Raw genomic sequence first — 20,379 nt, 5'->3', positions numbered from 1 at the left:
TCCTAATTAATACGCAGCTAAGCGTTACAGCAGGCTTGCGCAAAATTGTTTCCTGGATCTGCTGTCTCTGTTACATGATCGCCGTCATCCCGCCAGAGGGAAAGAGTATACATAATATTATACGCTGCCTACAGTATCTATCTGCTGGGGGTAGTAGTCCTAATTAATACGCAGCTAAGCGTTACAGCAGGCTTGCGCAAAATTGTTTCCTGGATCTGCTGTCTCTGTTACATAATCGCCGTCATCCCGCCAGAGGAAAACAGTATACATAATATTATACGCTGCCTACAGTATCTATCTGCTGGGGGTAGTAGTCCTAATTAATACGCAGCTAAGCGTTACAGCAGGCTTGTGCAAAATTGTTTCCTGGATCTGCTGTCTCTGTTACATGATCGCCGTCATCCCGCCAGAGGGAAAGAGTATACATAATATTATACGCTGCCTACAGTATCTATCTGCTGGGGGTAGTAGTCCTAATTAATACGCAGCTAAGCGTTACAGCAGGCTTGCGCAAAATTGTTTCCTGGATCTGCTGTCTCTGTTACATGATCGCCGTCATCCCTCCAGAGGAAAACAGTATACATAATATTATATGCTGCCTACAGTATCTGTCTGCTGTATTTTAAAAAAATAGAAGCAAAATACTTAAGGCCTACTACTGGCCTTTGGCCACTTGACTGCTTCTGCGCTGTGAATTCCACTAGCTCAGTCATACGCACCTACGTCTCACTACAGGCGTGTGCAAAATTGTTTCCTGGCTCTGCTGTGCATTCCGTAAGGGAAGTCAGCCTCCAACCACAGGCCAATAAGCGGCACATTTAATTACAGCATTCTGTTTCTGCACTACTGGTAATACAGCATGCTGAGGGGTAGGGGTAGGCCTAGAGGACGTGGACGCGGGCGAGGACGCGGAGGCCCAAGTCAGGGTGTGGGCACAGGCCGAGCTCCTGATCCAGGTGTATCGCAGCCGACTGCTGCGGGATTAGGAGAGAGGCAAGTTTCTGGCGTCCCCACATTCATCTTACAATTAATGGGTCCACGCGGTAGACCTTTATTAGAAAATGAGCAGTGTGAGCAGGTCCTGTCGTGGATGGCAGAAAGTGCATCCAGCAATCTATCGACCACCCAGAGTTCTACGCCGTCCACTGCTGCAACTCTGAATCCTCTGGCTGCTGCTCCTCCTTCCTCCCAGCCTCCTCACTCCATTACAATGACACATTCTGAGGAGCAGGCAGACTCCCAGGAACTGTTCTCGGGCCCCTGCCCAGAATGGGCAGCAATGGTTCCGAATCCTCTCCCACTGGAGGAGTTTGTCGCGACCGATGCCCAACCTTTGGAAAGTTCCCGGGGTCCGGGGGATGAGGCTGGGGACTTCCGGCAACTGTCTCAAGAGCTTTCAGTGGGTGAGGAGGACGAAGACGATGAGACACAGTTGTCTATCACTCAGGTAGTAGTAATTGGAGCAAGTACGAGGGAGGAGCGCACAGAGGATTCGGAGGAAGAGCAGCAGGACGATGAGGTGACTGACCCCACCTGGTTTGCTACGCCTACGGAGGACAGGTCTTCAGAGGGGAAGGCAAGTGCAGCAGCAGGGCAGGTTGGAAGAGGCAGTGCGGTGGCCAGGGGTAGAGGCAGGGCCAGACCGAATAATCCACCAACTGTTTCCCAAAGCGACCCCTCGCGCCATGCCACCCTGCAGAGGCCGAGGTGCTCAAAGATCTGGCAGTTTTTCACTGAGAGTGCAGACGACCGACGAACAGTGGTGTGCAACCTTTGTCGTGCCAAGATCAGCCGGGGAGCCACCACCACCAGCCTCACCACCACCAGCATGCGCAAACATATGATGGCCAAGCACCCCACAAGGTGGGACAAAGGCCGTTCACCGCCTCCGGTTTGCACCGCTGCCACTCCCCCTGTGCCCCAACCTGCCACTGAGATCCAACCCCCTCTCAGGACACAGGCACTACCGTCTCCTGGCCTGCACCCACACCCTCACCTCCGCTGTGCTCGGCCCCATCCACCAATGTCTCTCAGCGCACCGTCCAGCCGTCACTAGCGCAAGTGTTGGAGCGCAAGCGCAAGTACGCCGCCATGCACCCGCACGCTCAAGCGTTAAACGTGCACATAGCCAAATTTATCAGCCTGGAGATGCTGCCGTATAGGGTTGTGGAAACGGAGGCTTGCGCCGCTGAGCCTCCAACCGGGCATGGTCGTGTGTGACAACGGCCGTAAGCTGGTGTCGGCTCTGCAGCTCGGCAGCCTCACGCACGTGCCATGCCTGGCCCACGTCTTTAATTTGGTGGTTCAGTGCTTTCTGAAAAGCTACCCACGCTTGTCAGACCCGCTCAAAAAAGGTGCGCCGGCTCTGCGCACATTTCCGCAAGTCCCACACGGACGCTGCCACCCTGCAACATCGGTTTCATCTGCCAGTGCACCGACTGCTGTGCGACGTGCCCACACGGTGGAACTCTACGCTCCACATGTTGGCCAGGCTCTATGAGCAGCGTAGAGCTATAGTGGAATACCAACTCCAACATGGGCAGCGCAGTGGGAGTCAGCCTCCTCAATTCTTTACAGAAGAGTGGGCCTGGTTGGCAGACATCTGCCAGGTCCTTGGAAACTTTGAGGAGTCTACCCAGATGGTGAGCGGCGATGCTGCAATCATTAGCGTCACCATTCCTCTGCTATGCCTCTTGAGAAGTTCCCTGCAAAGCATAAAGGCAGACGCTTTGCGCTCGGAAACAAAGGCGGGGAAGACAGTATGTCGCTGGATAGTCAGAGCACCCTCCTGTCTATATCTCAGCGCGTTGAGGAGGAGGAGCATGAGGAGGATGAGGAGGAGGGGGAAGAGACAGCTTGGCCCACTGCTGAGGGTACCCATGCTGCTTGCCTGTCATCCTTTCAGCGTGCATGGCCTGAGGAGGAGGAGGAGGAGGAGGATCCTGAAAGTGATCTTCCTAGTGAGGACAGCCATGTGTTGCATACAGGTACCCTGGCACACATGGCTGACTTCATGTTAGGATGCCTTTCTCGTGACCCTCGCGTTACACGCATTCTGGCCACTACGGATTACTGGGTGTACACACTGCTCGACCCACGGTATAAGGAGAACCTTTCCACTCTCATACCCGAAGAGGAAAGGGGTTCGAGAGTGATGCTATACCACAGGACCCTGGCGGACAAACTGATGGTAAAATTCCCATCTGACAGCGCTAGTGGCCGAAGGCGCAGTTCCGAGGGCCAGGTAGCAGGGGAGGCGCAGAGATCAGGCAGCATGTACAGCACAGGCAGGGGAACACTCTCTAAGGCCTTTGACAGCTTTCTGGCTCCCCAGCAAGACTGTGTCACCGCTCCCCAGTCAAGGCTGAGTCGGCGGGAGCACTGTAAAAGGATGGTGAGGGAGTACGTAGCCGATCGCACGACCATCCTCCGTGACGCCTCTGCCCCCTAGAGCTACTGGGTGTCAAAGCTGGACACGTGGCCTGAACTCGCACTGTATGCCTGGAGGTGCTTGCTTGTCCTGCGGCTAGCGTCTTGTCAGAGAGGGTGTTTAGTGCGGCTGGGGGAATCATCACAGATAAGCGTACCCGCCTGTCAACCGACAGTGCCGACAGGCTTACACTCATCAAGATGAACAAAGCCTGGATTTCCCCAGACTTCTCTTCTCCACCAGCGGATAGCAGCGATACCTAAACAATACGTAGGCTGCACCCGCGGATGGAAGCATTGTTCTCTATCACCATCAAAAACGGGGACCTTTTAGCTTCATCAATCTGTGTATAATATTCATCCTCCTCCTCCTGCTTCTCCTCCTGAAACCTGACGTAATCACGCCGAACGGGCAATTTTTCTTAGGCCCACAAGGCTCAGTCATATAATTTTTGTAATCAATTTTTATACGTTTTGTGAGGGTTATGAACATGAAAACTTATATATGTATACATTTCATCCATCTGTAATATACGTTTCCGGAGGCTGTAGGCCTAAATTGTACACTCTATTCTGTGTCCTATGAAAAGCTCTGCTAAATGAAGTAAGAGGTGTAATCTTAAATGTCCATCATGTCTCCAAGATCTTGTTTAGCTTTTGTTTACAAAGGTTGTGAGGAATGCTTTGATCATTGTCTGCTGTCTAGGTAGGGCATGTGATTAATATATAGAGTGTGATGATAATCAGGGTACCAGACACGATGTCTACATACAAACAAATAAAGCATTGTTTATAGAGAAGACAAAATTATGTACCAGTAAAACAGGTCGACCTCTGTAAAGCAGTTCAACCTCTGATACGCCTACTATTTTTTGTATAAGAAAGACAAAGTACACAATAAACTCAGATTGCTCTAAGACACGACCGTGATGCCTGTGTCTATTGCTTTCTCATGGTGGCTGCCATAACCACCTTTGATTTGGAGCCCCACAGCATATTAACGTAACATGGATTTATCCCTAACAGTTTCAATGCTCATTAAAGCGTTGAAACTTTCACCTGAACCAATTTTTATTTTAACTGAGCTGCCTCCAGGCCTAGTTACAAATTAAGCCACATTAACCAAAGCGATTAATGGGTTTCACCTGCCCTCTTGGTTGGGCATGGGCAATTTTTCTGACGTACATTAGTACTGTTGGTACACCAATTTTTTGGGGCCCTCGCCTACAGTGTAATCCAATTAATTTTTTGCCCACCTGCATTAAAGCTGACGTTACATCAGCTGTGCTGGGCACTGCAATGGGATATATTTATGTACCGCCGGTGGGTTCCAGGGAGCCACCCATGCTGTGGGTCCACAGGGAGTTGTAACTGCATGTGTCCACTTCTAAAGAACCCCAGTCTGACTGGGGCATGCAGTGTGGGCCGAAGCCCACCTGCATTAAACATGACATTACCTCAGCTGTGATGGGCAATGCAATGGGATATATTTATGTACCGCCGGTGGCTTCCTGGCACCCACCCATGCTGTGGGTCCACACGGACTTCACAATAGGGAGTTGTACCTGCCTGTGTCTATGAATTAAAAACCCCGGTCAGGCTGGGGCATGCAGTGTGGGCCGAAGCCCACCTGCATTTAATCGGACGTTACCTCAGCTGTGATGGGCACTGCAATGGGATACATTAATGTACAGCCGGTGGGTTCCAGGGAGCCACCCATGCTGTGGGTGCACACGGAATTCCCATTGCGGAGTTGTACCTGCCTGTGACTATTTATAAAAAACCGCGGTCTGACTGGGGCATGCAGACACCTTGACAGAATGAATAGTTTGTGGCACATAGGTTCCCCATTGCTATGCCCACGTGTGCAGCTCCTGATGGCGGTGGCACAGGATTATATTTCTCATTGCTTCTGTACAGCATTGTGGGCTATCGCCCCGCCCCTTTTAAAGAGGGTCGCTGCCTAGCCATGCCAACCCTCTGCAGTGTGTGCCTGCGGTTCCTCCTCATGGCAGACGCACTTATAAATAGACATGAGGGTGGTGTGGCATGAGTGCAGCTGAAGGCACACTTTGGTGTGCGCTGTGGACACTGCGTCGTGCGGGGGGGGGGGGGGGGAGGGGGGTTGGGCAGCATGTAACCCAGGAGAAGTGGCAGCGGAGTGTCATGCAGGCAGTGATTGTGCTTTGTTGGAGGTAGTGTGGTGCTTAGCTAAGGTATGCATTGCTAATGAGGGCTTTTCAGAAGTAAGAGTTGTTGGGAGGGGGCGAGCCCACTCTTGCAGCTATTGTGGCTTAATAGTGGGACCTGGGAACTTGAGATGCAGCCCAACATGTAGCCCCTCGCCTGCCCTATCCGTTGCTGTGTCGTTCCCATCACTTTCTTGAATTGCCCAGATTTTCACAAATGGAAACCTTAGCGAGCATCGGCGATATACAAAAATGCTCGAGTCGCCCATTGACTTCATTGGGGTTTGTTACTCGAAACGAACCCTCGAGCATCGCGATAATTTCGTCCCGAGTAACGAGCACCCGAGCATTTTGGTGCTTGCTCATCTCTAGTCACATTACATATGTTAAATCACTTGCAGGGCCCAACAAACAATTTTAGCTTTTAAAACCAGCACACCCATCAAAATCATGCAATGTCAGAGACCCAACAACAAAAAAACAAAACAAAACTATTCAACTTACCAAGCGAATCTCCCCAGTGTGTCAGTGCTGAGAAGCTAACTAAAATTTCTGTAGGCCTCAGATTATCAACATATAAGAAATAGGTTCCTCTTTCTCGATCATCTGCAGTCTATGCAATAAAAAGTAAATTAAAAAAAACATTAAATGGAAACCCAGTTGACTTTCAATATTTTGAAATTAAAGCTTTAGTGACTTCTAAGATATGGAAAACTTAACCTTGTCTGTAGGTGGTAAATCTGCAATATTAATATGTAACAGAGCTAAGGAACAGTACCAGTCTGGTATTATTCTTTAGGAATCTTTAAGTAGAACCTTAATTTGATTCCAAAACATGCTAATAACGGGGCAGCCCCCAAAAATATATCTCAGCGCTCCTCTACCATCCAAGCTTCTGATAAATGGCGGCTAGGTGACTAGGAGTCAAGTATGACTGGTATAGAAGCTTACTCGCAGAGTTTTACTACATTATGCTGCACTAGTTTAAAGGCCCTTTAGGACAAAATGATTATTACCCAAAAAATCATTTAAACGTGCAAAAACTGAACAATAAACATTCAGTCTAAATGCACGCCAACAACTGAAGAATGAACGATAATCGTTTACGTTTTGTTCATAGTTCATATTATGAAGGCATAGAAAATTATTCTCAGAAATACATGAAAAAAGAGAGCTGGCTTCTCGTGGAAAAACTCTGCCTCTAATTACCAAACAGTGCCTGAATGTATCAGATACACTTAGTACGCGTTTCAACCCTAGCCAGGTCTTAATCACCTAAGGTTTGTATGAACTAATGATAATTTTTATGTATAGAATAGAAAGGAGTTTTGCTCACATCTCCTTCATTTCAAACAGTACCAGAGGTGATCAAGACGTGGTTAGGGTTGAAACGCGTACTAAGTGTATCTGATGCATTCGGGCACTGTTTGGTAAATAAAGGCAGAGTTTTTTCCACTAGAAGCCAGCCCTCCTTTTTCATATATTTCTGTGTATGATGCCGTCAGGACTGGACGGTGGAACCACTGCCACAGATGATAAAGTGCTGTTTGAGGTAAAGGAGGGGTGAGCAAAACTCCTTTCTATTTTATACATAAAAATTATCGTTGGCTCATTTACTTATCATTCAATTTAAATAACGCTCATTTGGTTGTTCTCATTCTCTTAGACAGTGAATGTGAACTCCTGAACAATTTCTCAGTTGAATGAGCCTGCCTGTCTGAACAGGTAGCAGGAGCGAACAAACTAAACTCTGACGTCATTTGCTTGTTCATTAATTTTTTGGTGTAAATGGATCCTAATACTCGAAGACCCTTTCCCAATGGGCTTAGCAAGGAAGTCTCCCCAGTAACGATTAATTGCAGATGGCTATATAATGTTTTTAAATACCTTTACTTACTTAGTTAGAAAATGCTAACTTAAAAATGATTTAGCTTGTATACTATTTTGATGCTTATTGTAATTGCACTTACGTACTTCTGTAAATTCAACAATTGCTCAATAAAGTTTGATTTTAAAAAAAAAACATTAAAATGGACTTTACTCAATATTACCAATGTAAGAGAGAAAAACATGAAAGGTCATATTTCATATATGTAAATGTCAATTCACATTTTCCTAGAGCTCATAACATGAAACTCCTAAATTAGTCAAGGGCGAGTGAGGTGTTACATATTAATGCAATAATTATGTTTTTCAATTTGGCCATGCAAGTCTCAGTAATGATTCACAAAAACTCATCATCATCTGTCATCAATGGAGAGGTGAAGGTGTTAAATACAAAGTTAAAATGACATAAACATTGAGCGATAGTCAAGTGCCTATCCATTACTAAATAATTAATTGCATGAAGGCTTACTGTTGACATAAGAGACGAAAAGACACAAGGGTCAAAAAGTTTGACAAAGTCTCAGGAGCAGCACTGTGTTCACTGTCACTTTGTCCTCTCTTCCTGTCCTTCATCACTTCCAATCAATAATTTAAGCTATTTAGTTATTTATAGTCCTTTCACTATTGTATTCACTCAACAGATGGAGAAGAAGGTTTTATCTATGACTTTCTGCCTAAGGAAGTCTTGTGCCACTTAAAGAGCATAACATTTTGTACAGAGATGTTAAGTTCATGAGATTTATATAAAATGGTGAATTAATTCTAAAATACATCCAAAACATCTCAGGAGGGTAACTAATCTAATAATGCAAATCTTTGTAATGAGCTTAAAGTCAAGAGAATTAACCAGGAAAGTGGGTTAGAAAGGTCTGTTAAATGAAAGACTAAATATAACTAGGCTAACTTGGTGTACTCAGCTTGTCATCGTTTTTATTCTAGGATTCAGTAATTGCTTGGCCATTAATGACTTCAGGTTTTTAGATATGCTGTATCCATTAATTGTAATATGAAGAATGCTTATGAGAATAGGTTATTGTTTATACTTCTCCACTTGTGCTTGATCAGGATCAGCTCACCTAATGTATTTTTCTACAAATATACATACAATGCAGGAGTGGATGAGACTAGAACATGCAGCCAGATCATTGAAATAATAATATTGGCAGTACAGAGTATTTCAGTATATGCAATTCACTGGTACTCCCTTGTCCCTAACTTTGAAGAATATTACATAAAGTTACCAGTAGCACAATCCTTTACCTTGAAATCTCCTTTCTGACATGTGTATGGATATGTATTTGGCTTGTGGAAGATGTACAATGTCCTGTAAATCAAAACAAGTGTGCCATTACACATCTGGTTGGAAGTATTTCTGTCTACATAAATATGTATCCAAAGGCAGAGTGCTGACTGTAGATTACAGTACTTCATTCCATTTAGGACACAACCAATACGTCCGAGTCAAACATTACAAAATTACTAACCCAAAAAATATTACGGACATTTCTTTTAAATTGTCTGTTGGTATGGAGGATCTGATGTAAATGCTTGCAGAGCAACTTCAGTCTCTCATGCTTGAAGCTGCAGAAATCAAACAGCGTACACATATAGAAAAATGTATTCAGTCTGTCTCTAATAGATCCAATACTGAATGTATGGGTAGTTGAGCCTGTGTGTCAGGGATCGAACCAGAGACCTCCTGTGCTCCGGTCAGTAGCTCCCTCTGCTGAGCCATTCAGCCCTTTGACAGTTCCCCTGTATAACTCTTTAATTTGTCGATCTCGCCTCTGTTCCTGATTAGGCTCACAATAAAAGCCTGGCCTTGCCACTCTCTCAATGCATGATTATTGTGCTCCACAGCCTTGATCAAGCTTCAGTCCTGTCTACTGCTCTGCTATTTCAACCAGACCTACTGATACTGACTCCTGGCTTCCTTCCTGATAACGCTACCCACATTCTCCATTTGTACCACGGAATAAGACCTCCTAATACCGAGCAATGGCTTCCTTACTGACAACGCTACCCATCTCCTCCATTTGTAACACAACACAAGACCTCCTGATACCGACCTCTGACTTTTCCATGACCATTCTCCAGACCTGCGGCTACTACTCCTGCGGCTCCAACCCAAGGACCAGAAAAGCCACACTGTGATTTTGTTTCATTTCATGAATCCCATAAAATGTGTTTTAAGCTTAGACCCTTGCCTTCTGGGGATGAATCCCAAAGGGTTTGGATAATAATTTCCTGTATTTAGGAAGATCCGCACGTGTCAGCGTTTTCTCTTCCTTCTTCCTCAATTGCTCTGTCTTCTAGTGATAATTTATTTTCTGCTTTGGGCCTGCTGTATGATGGTCCTGATCACGTGGCATTGACAGAAAGTATGATTAGAGTATTACATCATGGAATTGAGGATTATTGTGCACAGTTCTGCCAATGGGCAAATGAGACTCGGTGGAATGATTCTATGCTTGAAATTCAATTTTGCTTCTGTCTGTCTCATAAAATTAAAGATCTCATGATTCAGTATACCATGCCTAATTTACTAGACGAGGCCCTTACACTTATTCATATTGGTCACTGTATTAAAGAAAGTGCAAGTGAATTTGTGTAATCTGAAGATCCTGGTGTCTCTATATTTTCTGATATAAAGGAACCAATGCACTGCTAAATGAGTGAACAAGAAGAAAATTGCTTTTCTAAGGGCCATTGCTTTTATGGTGATTGGGTGGATCACTTTATTCATAATTGTCCTGATTGAAGTAATCAGTTGGGAAAACTAACCAGCCTAGCGGTTAGTAGGGAGACTCCTATAGGTCAACAAATAGCTTGTATAACCACTTCCAGGCTCTCAACTTAATTGATAATACTGGTGCATCTCCTATGGCTGTCTTTTTGGTTAGTGGTGCAGGAGTTAACCTCATCGACCAACAATTTGCCATCCAATTGGGTTTATTCTTGAAACAACTTGAGAACCATATCCGCATATCAGCCACTAATTATTCTCCCTTGTCCCAAAAACATTACATTTTGTGTTTTTGATGTCCGTTAGAAAATTGATATCTTTCATTCTGAGGAAATTACTTTGTTATTAAGTTGTTTCCCATACAGGTGGTATTAAAGAACATGTAGCAATAACACAGCTGTCATTACAAAATAATTAAAACGTTTTCTAGTGTGAATTAATAATATACCATAGTATAGTATTCTCTCATGCATCAGGTAAAAAGTACTTTACAAAATGGTAAATTATGTGGTAAGACCAATAACTATGCTAAAAACCATATATAATGTATGGTATTTATAATTTATACTTGCTCTAGGGGTTGGTAACTGTAAAGGACACTTTTTCATGGTATTTGGTATATGATTTAATTTGATTGCAAATACGTTAATTTTGAAAATGCAATTAAACAAATTTATGTTGCACATTATAATTGCTCTTGGGGAAAAAAGGTGAAAGATAGTGCTGTCATCAGCATTTATACTAACATCTCACTTTATTTCCGGCAATTGTTTAATTAAAGATCTTAGCTACTTTATGAAGCTCTAGAGTTAGGGAAATGAATATAATTAGAAAACTCAAAAATGAGCAGCAACTGCAATAATATGAGAAGAAACTTTACATAATTTTGTGCTTGATTGTATTGATTAGTTATGTCTTTATGTCACGAGTTCTGCTTGTTGGGTCTCTCTTTGATCTTTCTTCCCTTCAATGTAATTTGTTTTCAAAAATATAGAATGAATGACAAAGAACAAATTGGTAAAAAATAAAATCAGTGAGGATGGATACTTAGTAATACACATTAAATAGTCAGAATCGGTTGTTGATCTTCAGACTGCTGGACTTGGAGTCAGAAAGGAACCTTTTTAGAAGAGTTTTGATCCAAGGATTATTCTGATTGCAGTAATGGAGTCGGGAAGGAATTTATCTCCCCGGGGTGGGGTAATTGGCTTCTGTCTCAATGAGTTTGGTTTTTTTTCCAATCCTCTGGATCAACATGGGGGTGAGGGTGGAAACAGGCTCAACTGGATGGACATACTAGGTTACTATATTGTGTCTAACTAATCAGTACCATGTCATACAATATTTACTATCAAAGCTGATGATAACAGAAGTGGAATAAATCATATTTACTTTTTGAAGATGTGGGTAACTTACTGGAAACATCTGCCAAAGTCTGAAAACTCCATCCATGTTTGCTTTATGTCCACCACTGCTTCTTTCTCAGTAATGTTGGGTGCTTGATCTGACACATCTGTCGTGACACCATCACTAGCCATAACATTATTGGAGCAATCTAGGACAGAGACAAAAACAACTGCAAACTTTGGCTAGGATGTGCCCTCAGATCTCAAATGCTCGAGAGGCTCCTTCGATAGAGGCACCTTTCTTCATATCTGGTTGTCATGCCTCCTGCTCTCTACCCTTTTGGCGAGGAATCAATACTTCACTGTGCAGAGTGACAGTTTCGCTATCTCCAGAAATGGTCCTCCTATCTATGATTCCGATATCTATCTCTAAGGATGGAAATATCGATCACCTCCCACAAGATTTATGTGGTTGGTGGCCCTAGACAGTAAAATATATATGGAAGAACTTAGTGCAAATGATGATAAAAGCTATTCCAGTATTACTCAATGGGGGCTTCTTAGAATATTTTTCACTCATCTTCTAGTTTAAATAACTGGCTCCTAAACGGTGTTTACCTCCACAATTATGTAACCTTGCCGTTAATCATAATAAAAGTTGAGTCTCCTTTGGGCCTAAACTGTGTGTTTACATATTTATACATATTTAATTGACCTTTATATTCAACTCCTTACCTCACTTTTCTCAACCTTCTTCTTCCCTCCTTTCTTCTTTCTTAAATCCTTTTTTCCTTTTATTTTGGTTTAATAAAGTTTTTGTTTTAAGCCACCCATTTTGCGATTAAAAACCCTCTTACTGTTTACTAAGATACATAGATGCAAACCATTCTACCATGATGTATACTTGTTCCTCACTGGATTTGTAGTTCTTCAATAAAAAAATATATTTTGAACCATAAAAAGAACTGCAAACTGCATTGCAATATCATCTGCTTTCATCATCGACACTATACTGATAAGCAGTTGTATATTATATGCAATATACACAGTAATACAGTATGTAGTAGTATTTTTTAGGCTGTTTTCACAACGCCATAACATTTTCCTTTTTTAACAGAGTCATGACAAGTATGACAGATCTTTTTCCAAGTAGTTTCAAACTAATCCTAACTTATCCTGATTTATCCTAACTTATAATGAGGTTCGCTACATTTGTGTTGCGGTTTCTTTGTTTTTGATGCCACGGATAATGCAGACGACTACACCCAAAACGCCTGGCACAAAAATGAAATGGAGTACTTGCAGCAGTGCAAACAGAGCCTGACTTGTAGAACCACACTAGTAGCTATATTCAATGTTATTTTGTCTAATGCAAATGAAACCTTTTATATCAATTAACAGAATATTGCAACTTACATTAACCTGTACTATTCTATAACTCTTTATAGTTTTTACTGACCACCTCATGGCAGTGTAGTATGGGATACCTCATCATTTTGGTGAAAAATAAACCTGCCATACTCTTCTGAAAGGTTGGATATCATTCAATTAGGTCAACCTTAGAAATGAGCGAGTATACTCGCTAAGGCACATTACTCGAGCGGGTAGTGCCTTAGCCGAGTATCTCCCCGTTCGTCCCTAAAGATTCGGGGCTGGCGGGGAGCAGCGGGGCAGAGCGTCTCTCCCTCTTTCCCCCCGCTCCCCCTGCTCCCCGCTGCAACTCACCTGTCAGCCGTGACGGCCCCCGAATCTTTACAGACGAGCAGGAAGATACTCGGCTAAGGCACTACTCGCTCGAGTAATGTGCCTTAGCGAGTATACTCACTCATCTCTAGTCAACTTATGTTCATAGCCAAGAACTGTGACACCTCAGTGTCCTTTTAATGTGTTTCTAGAGTGTTCAATAGTGTTTCTTGTGCATGTAAAAAAGTATGTTCAATTTGTACAGGTTGTTATGCATGTGGCAACACTAAACAAATTTCTTTATTCACTTGTTTTTGCAAAACAAGAAACATGCACAAGAAAGATTGTTTTATTTTTTTTTGTAACCTATGATTGCTCAGATAATACACTGCAGTACTTCTATACTTCAGTGTATTATCTCTTTTCTTGGCTATGACAAGCTATGGTAAACTCGGAGGCCATTGCTCAGAGTTCAGATACCATGGCAACCCATCGGCTCTCCGCAATTGAATGGCGATAGGTCAATGACATCACAGAGGAAGCTTACTCCAAAGGTTAACTGCTTACATCTTGTGATTAATATTGATTGCAGCATGTGAACAGTTAATGGTGGGAATCAGTGTTCTTTGTGATAACTATTGTTTCAGTAGGACCTGGCTAGCAGCCAGCTATCACTTTGGATGGTGGAGGTTTAGCTCCTGAACCCATGCTATCTACATGTCGTAAATACATGATATTTTGTGTGAACCCCTGCAAAACATTCAAAAACACATTCTGAAAACTGCATGGGTTTTTGCAACAAATTTCTACAGTTTTGCTCGTTGTTTTCAGCCATTGTATGCTGAAAATATTGTATCCTGAATCAGAGGTGTAACAAAAGGTTCAGGGGCCTGGGTGCAAAAGTTCACCTTCAAAGATAGATAGATAAATAGATAGATATGAACTAGATAGAGATGACAGAGATACAGATATATGAGATAGATAGATAGATAGATAGATAGTCATATGAGAGCAAGATATGAGAGAGAGAGAGATGAACTAGATAGATATGAGATAGATAGATAGATAGATAGATAGATAGATAGATAGATAGATAGATACCCCTGGGCCCGAAACCACTTCTCTGTTTGAGGAGAGCAGCAGATGCGGACGCCATACACTGTGCAGGACCAGCAGGATGATGACATCATCATTCTACTTCACTCCACTCCGTACTGTGTGTCTGCTTCCCTCCTCCTCTTCTTCTCTGTTTCAGCTTCCTCAGGACATAGGCATACCATCAGGGGTCACAATGGCGTCCGAGCCCCTGCGCTAAGGGGGCCCAGAGGCTGCCCTATGCCATATAAAAATTGCACACTGAGTGCATTACTGGCCGGTCGCCTTGCCGGCAGTGTGATTGGTGCACAGCAGGCTTAATAAAGACATTGCTGTCGAAATGTTGCCTGTCCTTGTATGAACATGGAGCAATAAAAAGAATTTGTTCTTTTAAATACCTTTGATGCTGACACGCTTTTCTATAACTTGGTGCAGAGCAGTCAACAGTGCGACCAGCCAGTAATGCACTCAGTGCGCATTTTGTATATGGCAAAGGGTGGCCTCTGGCCCCCCTCAGTGCATGGGCCCGGTCATTATTGTGACCCCTGATGATCCGCTTATGTTCTGAGTCTATTTGTAATCGATGTACACAACTTTAACTAACTAAACCCTAATAAAAATGTTCCTTCAAGCATTACCATCACAACAATCTAAAATATAAATCGAAGTGTAATTACCTGGTATGTTTTCTTGAAATGAAGAGTTTACCTGCGGATAAAAAATAGATATTTTTTTTAAAGCAGCAGCCATTATTGACATAATATCAATAAATGGGAAAGCAATACACAAAAGTCTCTGTCTTATGATAGAGGACTGTTGGGTTGTAGGCCTTATGAGGGCATTAAGTTGGCACTATTCAGCTGGAAAACGTTTGGCATTCCCTGGGCGCTATGTGTGGCTAAATGTTGGCAATCTATGAGTTCTATTTGAAACTGTGTGGGCAAGATATGACACTACAGATATTTGGTTTGATATTTAATGCTAACTATTGAGCTACAGCATAGATACTTCCCAAATAAATACACTGAGTTGCATGCCACTTGTGGACTGCAGCAGCTGTCACTCAATAATTAAAATCAATTAGTAGTAGTGCAAAATGTCTCAGTCTAGCCTAGGTCTAACAGCCCATTCACACAGGCACATTTTCCATCCTTGTGCTGCCTGTGTACTTCACAAACCCATTATAGCCAATTAGACTATTAACACGCACATTTTTTCACATAGACAGATGGTCCGAATTAGAAAAGTCACAGCATGTCCTGCTCTTGTCCATATGATAGACAAGAGTAGGAGAAGCAATGTCCACTGCTCGGAAGGCACATGGACGTACATCCGTGTAATGTCTGATGCACGTTTGAACAGGCCCTTAGAGTTATTAAGCTTTTAGGATTACAACTACATGGGGTGGAATTTCCACAGCTGCAATTCTACTTTGGTATTGCCATGATTCTTTTACAAAATCCACATTGTTTTACATGTGGATTTCCTGCTGTTTTTGCTGCAAAATTCACCTTGCTCATTGACAGAAGTGAATTCAACTGTGAAAATCCACAACAAACAACTAGCATGATGTGGATTTAAAATCTGCACCATATGTCAACTATAAACACTGCATATTTAATTTTAAAGTCTCCTTAATGACTTGCAATATTAATAGATAAGAGTAAACCCTGCGTGATACCTTTAAAAAAAGTACTGAACATCTAGGCCTTATATTTATTGTAAGAAAGATATTTAACTCTGGGAGGACACGACCATTTTTAAAAAAATGTCATTTACTACTCCCTTCTTTCAAAACAATCTTAGCTTTTTTTTAACTCATTATTGACTTAGCCATATGTGGGATTTTCTTTTTTTATTCAAGACAACTTGTACTTTTTTCATAGGAATTTGTTTCATACATTTTATCAATACTTCTATTCTGTAACTATGTTTCATTCTATGTGAAGCATAATGTTGTAAAAGCTGTTGCTTTTAGACTCTGCATATTGTAGGCCTCACAAGTTTTAGAAATTTTTGAGAAAGATCCTCGAAGATCAGATATCAGTAGTTACAACACCTGTTTGACTGTTTCTCAGCTAATTAGGTGACCTACATGTCGTTTACACTTTGTCTCTTTAATTAAAATATAATGTTGGCGCAACTCCTGGACATGGGCAATATAAATAAAAGAACACCTGATCTTATCAACAAAAGCTGTCAAAGAAACCGATAAATGCCTGAGAATACAGATGGTAGTGTAGCTCTGAGAAATTCCTAACTAGTGGAATAATTGGTTTGTGTCAGCATCAGGCCAATTTCACCAAATTCATTGTGTATTGGTGGTTGATTCCAACTCCCATTAAAGTCAATGGGAGTAAAAATTTGGTTCACTAATTTGCCTTCCAGAAGGTCCTCAATGCAGCCACTCCCCCCCCCCCCCCCCCCCGTGGGAATACAGCCATACATTTAGGGAACACTGTCCTGCTCCCATTAACTGGTAATAATGGTGTACAGTAGTGTAGGGGTCAATCATAGAATAGGGATGTCACTTAAAACAAAAGAAGGCTCACATAGGTCTCCTAGATCAAAAATTGCACCAAGGAAGACAACAGGTGTGTGGCTTATTTTAAAAGCAATGTCATAAATTTTGCAAGGTCAAATTCTACCATTTGAACAGAACAACCAAGCACAGACCTCTTAGTACTCCTCCATGCAAATTCATGCTATAGGTTGGGCTTGTGCAGGAAGAACAAACAGGGACGGATTTTTTTTATATTCGGCTCTTGGGACCGGATCACTGACCAATATCAGTGCTTAGTGAGGACATACACAGGAAAGAAGTGCAGAGCAGGAAATTATGGTAAATGTAGTTTCAAGCTGCATGTCAGTAGGGATGTGGTAGCCATTTTACATAGTAACATAGTATGCAAGGTTAAAAGGAGACAATGTCAATCTAGTTTCCCAATGTGGGGAAATATGAGAAATGGAGGACTAGATAAGAAGGTAATGGCTGTGCAATTTATACCCATAAACAGCTGTGTATAAATATGGTGGAAACACCTTTTTATATCTGAATTTTTTAAAATTTCGCATTACAACTGGAAAACCCCTTTAAGTTTTGAGTGACTGACCTGAGTGTAAGATAATTCACTTGGCCACAACAGGCCCAAAAAGGCTTTCATATAGAAAAGCCCCCAAAAGACTTTAAAAATAAATTCAGGAATAAGCTGCTCCTGAATTGAAGGAAATGCCAAGGCAGAATGTAAGGTCTCTCAAGGATGACCAAGTTACCTGAGACAAATAAATTGATGCCTATGAGTAAAGAATGAAAAATGCATAGATGTCAGGAATGCAACTTGAAAGCGGCATAACAGAGTGCGCATTGGTTAAGCGGGAAATGGAAGAGAAAAACCCCCCCCAGAAAAACATAAAAGAAGAAAAACAGAGCATCATGGTAACAGCATTTAAACTGGTCATAAAATGAAAATATAAATTGCAAGATAGTGCAGCTTTTGTATTTCCAATGCATAAACAGTATTGCAGTAAAACAAGAAAGCGGCAAGCTGTAGGAGTGACGTACATGCCAGACATTCAATAGTGCTAAATTGAAAACTATTATGACTCGTAAATGTGCATTAGTTCAGCTAAATAAATGATTCCTTCCCGTATAAGATTCTTTCACCTAACTAAATCTGTAAACATAAAGAAATGCCTAATAGATGGGGTTGGGGGTGGACTACCAACTTTGTGCTTATTTGTAGGAGAAAAGAAGAAGATTCTGCTGTCTAGAAGATGAATGAATAAAACAAGATGTGGGTTTTGTGTAAGCACTGACAATCTTTTTCTGTACCTCTTTGTTCTGATAATCCTTTTCACTGAATTTTTTTGTTTTGATCATGAATAATGCACACTTTATACCAATCAAGAAGCCACTGTGAGAACACAATATGGGGACACAGATCACTTTGGGATTGGCAAAGGCGTCCGACAGGGCTGCACGCTCTCACCCTTCTTGTTTAACCTATATGCGAAAGTTATCACCTGGAAAATGGACCTAGACGGATTGGAAATTAGGGTAAAAATAGGTGGAAGAAACATCAACAATCTCCGTTATGTGGATGACACAACTCTGCTTGCAGAAACAGAAGCAGGTTTGAAGCAGCTGATATTAAAGATTAAAACTGAAAGTGAAAAAATGGGCCTCTACCTGAAAGGAAGACTAAAATTATGACAACTGCAAAAAATGGCCAAATTCAAATCAAAATCGACAATGAGATCATAAAATGCGTAAAGACTTCATCTTCCTTGGCTCAAAAATTGACCAGGCTGGAGAATCTATGCCAGAGATAAAATGTAGGATGGCATTGAAGCAAAGCGCGATGCTAAACATGGACAAAATCTGGTAAAGTACGGATATCGTTATAGCAACTAAATGCAGGATAGTACATCCACCGTTTTCCAATAGCCATGCATAGATGTGAAAGCTGGACTGTGAAAAAAGCTGATAGAAGGAGGATTGATGTGTTTGAGCTATGGTGCTGGTGAAAGCTGCTGTGTATGCCCTGGACAGCGAGAGTAACAAACAGAGAAGTCCTGAATCATGTAAGACCCGATATATCACTGGAGGGCAAAATGACCGGGCTCAGACTCACGTATTTTTGCCCTGTAATGTGAGCAGAGTCACTAGAAAAATCTATAATCCTTGGACAGATCAGAGGCAAAAGAAGACCTGGCCGTCAAAGAAAACAGTGGCTGATACTGTCAGAACTGATACTGGCATGGATATCACACAACTGAAAGAAGCAGTGCAAAACTGAAAAACATGGAGGGAGCCTTTCAGGTTGCCAAGGGTCGTGAACAATTAAACGGCTAACAACAACAATGAACCTTGTTAAATGTTTTTTTTTCTTTTGTGTTTTCTTTTATAAACCCTTTAAGGACCAGGCTGTTTTGTACCTTAAGGATCAAGATTTTACCCTTGTGGTGGTTTTACTGCCCTATTTTTTTTTCCTTTATCAAAATTATTTTTGCTGTGTTTTTTTCCTGTGACATATAGGGCTATTTTTTAAATATCCTTTTTTACTTTCTTTTTTTTCAGCTTTTTAGTTTTATTGGGGGTAAAAAGCTAAAAAAAAAATTTGTTTAACATTTCTAGTTATTTTTTTTAAATTAGTATATTTACACTAAAATAAAGTATGGAAACAGGTTCCTCATTTTGTTTTGGATGTTTTGATTTATGATATGTATAATTTTGGATTACAGGGCACTTATAGCGACGGTTTGGGTTGTTTTCTTTCTTATGTATGTATTGTTGTTTTATTCTGTAATTTTGTTTTACTTATTTATGAATTTATGTTTTTTTACTATCTATGTCCCCCATGACATCATGTAAGACCTCTGGGGGACACAGATAGTAAAAAACATAATTACATTAATAAGTCAAATAAAATTACAGAATAAAATCAATGAATGCTTTCTATAGGATAACTATGGAAAGCGCAGCCCAATGTACACGAGGGGAAAATCGCCACGAGTTTCCGCTCACGTATAAAAATCGCAGCCTGCCGCAATTTGCCCACGGTTAACTTATCATTAATGATTGGTTCATCGCGGAAAATCGCTGTGACTTTAGCGTTCTCCCACAACGACTATGCCCGTGGACAGGTTTTCCAAGGCCCCCCCATACAACCACTATTTTTATTGAATGGCTTAGATTGGTTCTTCAGCGCCAGCTCAGCCAATCAAAACAATCTCTTGCTGGAGGCAGGGTTTTCAACCCAGTTACCAGCAATAGATGCTCTGTCGGCCTTGACAAGTGCATGGGAAGCCTGCAGGAGTGTCACAGAGCAGTGGGATGGACCCAGACGGCGCCTGCCAAAACATTGTCAGAAACGCATGACAAAGCTGCTGAAATCACTGTAAATCATTCATGAATTCATGAATGGGTGAGTGCTGCCTCTGATTGGCTGAGCACTGTGACCAATCAGAGGCAGCTCTCAGCTGTCATTCAATGGCTGAGAGC

At 42.0% G+C, this 20,379-nt stretch overlaps 1 protein-coding gene across 2 annotated transcripts in view; it reads right to left on the bottom strand.

Annotated features, from left to right (window-relative positions):
* Nucleotides 1–20,379, bottom strand: part of ADGB (androglobin) — a 243,210-nt gene that overhangs the window by 132,034 nt on the left and 90,797 nt on the right. For both annotated transcript variants that reach the window (XM_066595947.1, XM_066595948.1), the window contains exons 14-17: nt 15,053–15,083; nt 11,668–11,806; nt 8,766–8,829; nt 6,123–6,231 (exon numbers count right to left, since the gene is read on the bottom strand). In XM_066595947.1, the coding sequence (XP_066452044.1) occupies nt 6,123–6,231; nt 8,766–8,829; nt 11,668–11,806; nt 15,053–15,083 (343 nt within the window). The remainder of the gene's footprint in view (nt 1–6,122; nt 6,232–8,765; nt 8,830–11,667; nt 11,807–15,052; nt 15,084–20,379) is intronic.

This window comes from Eleutherodactylus coqui, chromosome 3 (assembly GCF_035609145.1).
Source record: "Eleutherodactylus coqui strain aEleCoq1 chromosome 3, aEleCoq1.hap1, whole genome shotgun sequence".
In the NCBI taxonomy this organism is placed as follows: Eukaryota; Metazoa; Chordata; class Amphibia; order Anura; family Eleutherodactylidae; genus Eleutherodactylus; species Eleutherodactylus coqui.
This window is presented reverse-complemented; position numbering and strand designations above follow the sequence as displayed.